Genomic DNA, 10,518 nt, shown 5'->3' with positions numbered 1-10,518 from the left:
ATATGCTAGGGACTGTCAGTTGGTTGAAAATGTTCAAAGGAGGGCCACCAAGCTGGTGCCTGCACATCTCAGCTACCCGATTGGCTGAAGCGCTTATACTACAGACGGCAGGGGACCTAGTTGAGGTTTACATCTCAGGCACTACGTTGGTGTCATTGAGCTGGCGGATCGCCCGGGCGCTAGATTGAAAGCCGCAAGTCCGGAACCGTGAGGGCAAACTTTTGGATGAGGTTTAAACTCTAACACACCAGAAAGTGTTGGAGCAGAGTGGGCTCTTTCAAGAAGACTTGACCAACACTGACAGTTCAGACATTCAGGGCGTATGCCAGTATTTGCCAACAGTGGTGAAGAGACGGAGATCGGGGGTAGAGGACTTTTGTGAAGAATATAAAGGAAAGAGTCGGACCGATCCGGCCAAGCATCAGTGGCAGAGGATAAAAGTAAAGTAATAAAGAACAGATTGTTGAGCTCATTGAAAGTGGTGCACGGAACATTGATATTGTGAGGAAATTGAACTGTCCTGAGTCTACAGTGCGAAATATTAAGAGGAACTTAGAGGAGACCAAGAGTAGTATTGCACTGGCAAAGAAATATTTCGGTAGTGATGGAAATGTGAGGCGAGCTATGAATGATAAAGGCTATAGAAACAGGTTGTTAGAGATAACAGAGCATTTTCTTGTGAAATGGTTAGGTTGTAGAATGAAAGACAGTGCAAGTGTTAGTGGCCCTCATATACGGAACAAAAAACTCCCCCAAGCTAAGTGTTATATGACTCAAACTCTTTAATTTGATGATTGAATAACAATTCTTTTTATTTCTGCTTACAAAAAGTGTTAGGAGGGCTTCTAAGGGGAAAAATTTGGTGAAATTCTTGGGGCGGCGGCACCGATACACCCTTTTTATATGTATTTTAATGTCACACAAATAACGTTTTCGCTAATAACGGTGTTTTTCAGGTACCTATTAGACGTTATTGGTGAGCCTACTGTAAATTCTTGCATGATTGAATATATCCAAGCAAAACTTTTAAAATGTGTCCATATCTGAACCGACCATAAACATTTATCATCACTAATTTAGAAAAATTTTTATCCTGACAAAAAATATTGTAATTAAATTTTCATTATGTGAAAGTCAAAATGTTAAAACTTAAAAAATCTATCATTAAGCAAAATCATGTTGGGTTCATTTTGTAAAAAAAAAAAAAATCTTAAAAATTTATGTAGAAATAAAATTTTAATTGATGAATGTTTATGTGGTCAAATAATAATTGGTAACTTTCCTCTAATATTAAGATAAATATCAATATCATAATACACAATTCTAATCTCAATTTACAATATAACTAGATGTACAGTACTGTACTGGTCATTCTCTTTCAAGAATTACTGTAACTCAGTGTCAAGCAAACAAGTCTAATCTCTCACCATACATCTCAGTGTAGAATTAGCTTAGTTTAATCCTCTATTGCATTAAAACTCCTATTGGCTAAGCCATCAACCATCAGCTTTATACCCAAAAATTTCCTGTCTAGAACACAGTACAGTACTGTACGTATACACTTATATATTCATGACAATTTGTTAAGATACTGCACTATGTAACTGCCAGGTTAAGACACCAATAAGCTAGATACTAGATCACACTTCTACCTCATGATAATGATATGAGAAGTACAAACTAATCAAATCACTAATGGCATCATATTCCATTATAGTTTGTCAAATAAAGCTGAAAAATATTGATAAAAAATTTTGTAAAATGTAATTTCATCGAAACAATTACTGTACTCAATTTATATTTTGTGCTCACAAACAAAAGAATGTGAAGTATATATTCTAATCTACTGACAGCCAATACATAACACTGCTTTAAATATATAATGTTTATGTAACTTGCCTCAAAAATATAGTATATTGTCAGTTTGCCAGATACCCCTGTACAAAACTTTCCATTATATAATCCTCAAAGTTATAGAAAATTGCTCGAAAGGTAGACTTACTTTTTCCATCAGTAGCGTTACCCTGAGAGAGCCATTAAAACAATTTTTCATAAGCCATCTGTTTACACCAGCTGGCTACATAAAGCACAGATTCAGGTAAACGTGGTGGAGCCATGACTCCGCATTTTTTCATAATTGGACTACTGTCTGATGAACAACTCAACCACTGTTTTTTGTTAATAGCTTCCATCTCTTCCAGCTTATTGTCTCTGACTTGCTGATGAGCATCAATGTTTTTTGATAATAGCCATGACTGTCCATTAGTCGATGGGCTTAGCCTGCCAGCAGGTGTGGTCAAACTTCTCCCAAATTTCACTGCTTGAGCTCATACTCACCTTTTTAAGAGCATCAGACAGAGCTTCTGTTGTGATTTGACTTTCTTTTTCATTGCTACATTTCTCTTTATCCTTTTCATCCTTTTCTTGTGTGTTTTTGTCTTTCTCTTGAACTTGTTAAGAAGCCAGATATTTGAGTGAGTGGCAAGTTTAACTCTTGGTGCCGAGCTGACAGGTGTATTACGTTCTAGCTTCAGCCACTTGCCCCCTGGAGCTTCATACATGGCACGCTTTACAGGCAGTGGTAAAATTGAATACGTTACATTTCTCCAACAGCCATTGTGAATTTTCCGAAGCAAGAATGCTCACCATGTGAGCTAGTATAGGTCTACTTCCTTCAGACTCGGACATCGTCCTCTTCCGACTTGTCTTCGCTCTAAAGTTAGCAGACTGTTGCAACTTCTCCAAAGCAGTTTCTCTGCAATTATTCTGGCATACACAGTCATTAAATGATGAGCAAGTCTCATTGGCTTGGCATACAGAGCTGATATTAACTTGCTGCAGCAGAGCATTTCCAAGATTTGTAAGCTTGTCACTCAGCCACCGGGACTTGTCACCAACAAACGCATGAAGATTCTCAATCTCACATTGCAGAACCTGGTGTACTGCATACATCCTGAAAGATATAAGCAACTTAATACAATCAAACAATTAAATAATTAATTACAGTACATGGTATAGGAAGGCATAATACAAAGGGAGAAAGATAACTTCACCACTATGTTCACCAAGGTCCAAGTGTATAAAGTTAATGTATATTTTCACAATATGTTCAGACCTACAGTAAGTGCCCTTAACCTTGATGATCACTGAAATAAATCACATCATCCTTGTTATACTGTACGCTAATTGATCAACTGACGGAGTTTATATCATGTTAAGCTTTGCTAATGGCTCCTGTGGGTCCAGATCTGTAGAATAACTCATTTTATATGACTGCCAACTAGTGACTATAAATATATGTGTGGATGCCACAATAACAGAGAAAATGCAGTGTGTGTGTGGTGAAAGGAGCATTGCGTTCCTGCCTTCCACATTGGGGTGTTGCCACATCTCCCATTGAAAACTTTCAGGAAACTATCTGACATACAATCTTGTACCTCCAATGAACATGTGTGTATATAGAGAACTAATCTTATAGTTATACTTATCAGTAAATACCAACTGCCATTAAACTAAGTAAGGAGCTTATAGGTCTTTTTCACTGTTACCATGTGACTTTGGGGGTCCTTTGGGTTAGGTTAGGTTGATACAGCCAGTTTCATTAAGATGGAAAAGCAGTTTGAATAACATAATGCATCTCCATTAGATAAGTACATATAAAAGAAAAATTAAACTTCTAAAAAGGATGCCAAGGTCAGCAACAGGCTAAGAAATATTGCAGCAGCTCTTCAAATCACAGTACATACATCCATCTCATACAGGAATACACCTAATGATACAAGTTGCAGTACAGTAACTATTTGTTGAATAGTCAGGGAAAGGCTGGGATACATCTTGACACTGGGTAATGCTTTGGCCAGCTGGGTAAATGTACTTTACACTGAAAGAGTGCAAATTCATGGAAAATAGGCACTTTTCTTTTCATAGCTATTTACAAAACAATCCATTATTTCTAGAACAATTTAGAGGAAATACAAAACTATCAGACACTGATGTATGCCTTGCAAATTTATTTAATTCAGATAGAAGTCATGAGTCATGATTGATAAGTAAAGTTGGAAAACTTAATGCTAAATTTCATGATACGAAGCAGTCACATCTTGCATTTCATATGCAGACCCTATAACCAGTTACTGAATGACATAACAGGTCAGTATTACAAATAGATGGCCAGAGGTAATTCTGTAGGTTCCTCCATATCATATGGCAGTACAGTAGTTTAAAAAGATAAAAAATATATTATCCTAACAGGTTCAGTGAAAGAATGAAGTATCTTCTGGGGGTTGTGACAAATACATCGCAGAACAGTTGGGCCATTCCACACATGCATGGTGTGGAGCCCATAAACAGTTAGCAGGCCAGTGAAATCTTGAAAAGTGGTTGCCAGTGACACCATTCAATGTGTTGGGTATTCAAGTTTCATTATATTTTGGCCCTAACCTGGAAAGATACTTCAGTCTCTCACTGCACATGTAAACATGTATTCCTGTTATTATTTACAATATGGTGCAAAATATTTTTTTTGTGCACTACTATCAAGACAATATGCTCATGTGTAACCTACCACCAACAGAAATAAAAATGCTAAATATATACTGGTATAGTAATATATTTATTTGAAGGTACCATAGGTATGCAAGAAGCAGAAAAAATATAAAACATGGGAAAATTAACAATATGAGCTGCTTAATATATTTATTTAATATGAAAAGAGCTGATCACTGATCTCCATGCACCAGTTAGAATATATCTTTATACATAATGATAATGACTAATTAATGTTAAGCAACTGAATAAAACTATCTCAACCCTGCAGGGAGCTCTCCTCTCAAAGGATGGCCACAACAAAGACACCTCCAGGCTGCCTTATCACTACCTGTTCTTTGCCCTTTCTATTACCCTTTCCACCTCCGATGATACATTCCTTCCCTATTTCTCCAATCACTCTCCTCCAAAATATTGTTTTCATCCTAATTTCATTCTCCATTGCACCATTCTTTCTTAGCATCTCTCCCAAATGCTTACTACCATTATACAGTACAGTATCCAGTGGTCCCTCGATTAACGAACACAATTGGTTCCACAGAGTCGTTCGTGAACCAAAAATTTCGTTAACTGAATCTATTATTTTAATGGGATATTGGGTAATTGGTTCTTAGTCACAGAAAAAGTACATACAAAGGACTGTATACCGGTAATAGAATTAACAAAACATTAAATACAGTCGGCCCTTAACATACGCGGGTTTATAATACACGGATTTGCAAATACGCGGATTGCCCCGCCGGAGGAATGTTCTGTACATTGAAGTAATTGAAGTACATTCAACTCGCGCGCGGCACCTCACACGGGACACCGCCCGCTCCCGCAACCTCACACACACACGCATAGCTCTCCCTCACTCAGTCAGTCTCGCTCTAACCACGCTTGTGTTGACATCAGCATTGTAGTTGCAAAAATATTACATTTCCGTGAATGTATTATATCAAGCACAGTATGAATAGAATATCACTAATATAAGAGTATTTTAACCGAAAACTACTAAAAACGAGTAACATATCTTGAACATCGGAAGGTTAGGTAAAGTCTCTTGTTTTCGTCATGTATTTTATCCTATTTTACATTGAAATACATCACGTTTCAGCAAAACTACTATTTATTTCTGAGAATATATTCATTCAGGCACAGTTTAGGTAAAATATACATGTGCTGTAACATTTTTTTTATTGAAAACGATTAGAAAAACACGTACCCTCTAGCCCTGTTCAAGGAGAAGACTGGGAGGAGCTGTTTGGTGCTTAAGACGATGACAAGGAAAATGATTTTGATGGATTGTAATGAAAATATTCAGAAAGACCCTGGCACTGTCAAGGAAAGTGGCTGCTGAAGGCTTCCAGGACATGGCAGAGGATGAGATTAGGGAGCTAATTGAAGAGCACGACACTGAGCTGACCGAGGAGGATCTACAGGAGTTAGTAGACTCAGGCAAGGAAGAGGAAGAGGAAGCGAAAGGGAAAGAGGAAGAGCACCAAGAAATAACGTTGGAGAAGTTGGGGGAGATGACCTGGAATATTGAGGCACTGAAAAACCTGGCCTATAGTATGGACCCCTCCATGGTGCGTGCCCTGAAATTCATGCGAGGGATGGATGACGTTTTTGCTCCATACAAAAACATCATGGAAGAAATGAAAGAAAGAGACGACAACTCCCCATCACCATGTTCTTTGATCACCGAAGGAGAGATTTAACACCATCAATCACTGGCGGCAGTGAGGAAGCAGCTGAATCCACCGTCGCCCCCACTTCACCACCCGTTATGGAATTCAGTGACGATGAGCCCGATGACCCCCATCCTGTCGCCGAGGATAGGTACTGTACAGTAAAGTGAAATTTTTATCTCGTTTTTTTAATAGCTTTTCTTGCCATGTTTATTGTTTGTAAAAATGCACAGCACAGTACAGTTCAGTACTGTACATAGGAAGTGGAGGTGCAGTTATTCACAAAACATATGTGTTTGTTGTCGGCAGTTGAGGAGGCGGAAGAGGTAGAGGAGGCTGAGGAGGGAGTGAGTTGGGAGGAGTGGTGACCTTGGTCGCGGGAGCAGGGACGAGTGGAGATGCCAGCCAGTACATTTCGGGTGTATTAATTGTTTTTATAGCTATTTTTGCATTTTAATATTAAATACTGTACATTACGTTTCAACAAAACTACCATTTATTTCTGAGAACATGGAAATGTAATATTTTTGCTGAAATGATGTACATATTACAGTGGAAAGTGGGATAAAATTGTGACGAAAGCAATGACTCTTTCTTTCGTTCAAAAGATGTTGCCGTAATCGCTTTTTGAATGGTTTTCAGTTGTGGGATTATAAGGCTAATGATAGGATAGAATATTATTGTAATACAGTACGAGTAAAATAGTTTTTAACTGAAAACCATTCGAAAAGCGATTACAGTAAAATCTTTTGAACAACGAAAGAAAGCGAAAGTCATTGTTTTCGTCATGATTTTATCAGTTTCCACTGTAATATGTACGTCATTCCAGCAAAAATATTATATTTCCATATTTATTTCTCAGTCACAGTTAAGGTAAAATATACTTGTGATGTAATATTTTAATGAAAATACGGTATCGTAGTTTTCTTTTGTTTCAAATTTAATTAACAAAGATTGATGTTTCAAATGTAATGAAAAAAAATTTATGTACAGTATCTATAAATACACTTTAATAAATGAATACTTTGTTTTACATCGTCCTGTGCAACCATACCATGGATTTGGCTACTTTGGGCTTGCTATGATGACGCAAGAGATCTGCCCTGGCAACTGTACCAACACTCACAGCTGGTGGAGCGTTGGTGCATCGTTTCCATTGTTTACTGGTAAATATTTTTCAACCTAATGAAACTATTACCCTTTTAGAGGTCGACCCCCAAATTTTTGCCAAATAATTTGGTCTTAAAAGCTCGAACTACACACAGGTATATACGGTAAATAAGGTCATGGGGGGGCAGCACATATACGCGGATTTTTAACATCCACGGGTATCTCTGTTACATAACCCCTGCATATGTTAAGGGCCGACAGTACAAACTAAATATAGTACTGTACTGTACGCTGTATAATAATAAATAAAAAACAATAGAATACTATATTTTAACTTACTTTGAGGAGTGTATGTCGTATTCCTGGCAGCTTTGTTTACATATCAAACAGCTGATTGTAGAGGCAGTCAATGATGACATGCCATATTCTTTACAGAGTGCATTGGTTCTAATGCCTTCTTCATGTTTCATAATAATTTCTGCACTGAATATTATCAATATGTGAACTAAATTTCAGAATGACCAATAATTTCAATGTAAAAATGCAAAAATATTCAAGAGACCAACAAACTGGATGTTCACACCACTGTGAACAAAGTTAAACTAAAAAGTGTTGGTGGGTGATTCAATCAGCTGATTGGCACACAAAAAGTGTTCCCTGTACAGTACTGTACATATTATCTATATGTTAACTAAATTAGAATAACCAATAATTTTAATATAAAAGATGCAAAAATATTCAAGAGCATGACTTTCTTGACATTTACTCCACTGGAAACGAATGTAAACATAGAACCAATTACCGCATTGGCGGACTATCCGATCAGCTAATGCGCACAACAATGTGTGTTTCTCATAAGGCTTTCGTCAATCGAAGTTTTGTTCGTAAGTGGAATTGAAAATCCTTATGGGAGCTAATTCGTTAACTGAAATTTCGTTAATTAGACCGTTCGTTAATCGAGGGACCACTGTATACCTGCTCGAGTATTTCATTCTTCTTCATACTTTTACATATATGCATCCCCCATATTACGGAAATTCGCTAATATGAAATTTGTAAATTATGGCCACTAAATTTGGGATACTGCCAGTAAATTAAACCTTTCGTAAATGGGGTAAATTTTCAACACAAAAATCACGATATATAACCAAAAAAAATATTTCACAAAATTATAGCTTATTTGGTAAGGATTCCTTGTTGTTTGCTACCAGCAAACATGGGTACACCGGTGTACCCACGCCGACTCGGTGTGTTATCACCCAGCTTGTACGCTTGACCCCAGCTCTTGGATTTATCAATAACATATCTTACTCAAGACTGTCCAGTGTATTACCCTTATTCAAGAGGAGTGGAAAGAGGTCATCAAGTGCAAGTGAAAGCAATACTGTAGTGCTAAAAGACCCTGCAAAAGAATTACGTTGGGTATAAAACTCACCTAACAGTGTTTTGTATACTGTACTGTACAGTAGGGGCAGGGAAAAAACACTTTTATTTGAGTTGCAGGCTGCACTTTTCAGGCATCGTTTGTATGGCTGTAACAAACACCTGTGCAAAATTTCATGCCATTTCATGCATACTTACCCTGCCGCATCGCGAACGACTTTTTGTCAACTTTTAGTGTATACCAAAAATTAGGTGTCATTTAATGTTTTCCAGGATAATGATAAATTTTACATGGGTGACCGATTTAATTCACATGTTATTTTACAGGTACACCGTATAGAAAATCATTACAAGTTCAAATTGAAATTCTTTTTTGTGCGGAACCTTGGCATCATTTTCCTAGACAATAATCTTTGCCTAATATATCCATCTCTCGATTCGTATCCCGTCACTTCAGTGCAAGCTTCAGTCATCACTTTTATGCCTCTCTCGACCGCCTGAGTGCTGTTTGGCCACTTGGGCACCACTAATGGTGTCTCAAGAATGTCATTAACCTGTAGATTTGACAGAGAAGCAATGTAAGGAGGCTCAGTCTTGAGTTCATTCCTCCAGTTAATCATGGAATGATAGTTTTTTGCTTGCCACTTTAGTTTCGGAGTCACCACCTTTCTCATGTTGACTACAGGAGGCACATCCTCATTCCCATCTCCATCTTTACCCTCCTCATCAGTATAGTTTAACAAATTCTCGTCAACAGCAGCATCAGAATCTTCCTCCTCCTCTTCAGATCTGCCAGTGCATTCTTCCTTTTGCTGATTCTCCTCTCTAATTTTTCTTATCATTGAGACAGCTTTTTCTCTAACAGTCATGTCCTCATCTGCACACATACCAAGAAGAAGTTGATCTGTGTGGGCGAAGTATGCATTTCTCTGGACAGCCTTCTTCACTATCGTCTCCTCCTCACTATTCAGGTGTTTCATATATAGCAGGGACTGGAATACGTTCCTTGAGCCGTGTGTTACGTAAGGGTGTATCTTGATGTAAAACCACATTGGAGCACTGAACTTTATTATTGTAATGACAATTCTTTTCAACTCATGGCTGGGTCTTGATGTTGCTACATACAGCCTGAGGATTCTACTCCATAAGGTGTTCCACCTTGACACACAGGGAGGACCTGGCTCAATAGCAGCCAAGTCATCTTCAACAACACCTGTGATAACTCCTTTACAAATCCTATACAGGTATTTCTGATCCCAGGACAGATCTTTCTCCACTTCATCATTAAACACAGGGAAATCAGGGAAACTGACTGGCTGGAAGGCAACAACTGGAAGCTCAGACAAAGACTCCTTGATCTGCTTTCCAATGGGACCACGCCAATGCTCAGGACCACTTGGTTTACCATCATAGTGATAAAAAACTGCGCGGAAAGGCAGCTCATTTCCGTGAAGCTGACATATGAAATAATGGAGCGGGTGACCAAGTAACATTTCAAGATGATGAATGACTCCATTTTCTGATCCTACATTTACATTGGTTCCATCACAACCAACACACACAATGGGCTGCTGGGTTAGATTTTTCTCCACCAGAAACTCGTGAATAGTTTTGGCAATCTGCTTTCCGTGTCCAGTCTTGGGAGTCACATGTGTGAGATATTCATTGCCAGGCTCAACCATGATGACATAATGATCTTTCACCATCATCCTCGAACTCCATTTCTCGGTCTTCTCATTCTTTATCATCACACGAGTGGCGGTCTTCTTACCATCAAAATAGAGTGACGTCAAATTATCGAAACTAG

At 38.1% G+C, this 10,518-nt stretch overlaps 1 protein-coding gene across 1 annotated transcript in view; it reads right to left on the bottom strand.

Annotated features, from left to right (window-relative positions):
- Positions 1–852: 852 nt before the first annotated feature.
- LOC121867154 overlaps positions 853–10,518 on the bottom strand; it is a 31,392-nt gene continuing 21,726 nt past the window's right edge. The window contains exon 8 of the mRNA XM_042366911.1: positions 853–2,953. Coding sequence (XP_042222845.1) covers positions 2,921–2,953 — 33 coding nt within the window. The 3' untranslated portion in view covers positions 853–2,920. The remainder of the gene's footprint in view (positions 2,954–10,518) is intronic.

The sequence above is a fragment of the Homarus americanus genome, unplaced genomic scaffold, assembly GCF_018991925.1.
Source record: "Homarus americanus isolate GMGI-L3 unplaced genomic scaffold, GMGI_Hamer_2.0 scaffold6317, whole genome shotgun sequence".
NCBI classification, from domain to species: Eukaryota; Metazoa; Arthropoda; class Malacostraca; order Decapoda; family Nephropidae; genus Homarus; species Homarus americanus.
The sequence above is the reverse complement of the archived record's forward strand: the minus strand, read 5'-3'. Positions and strand labels throughout refer to the sequence as shown.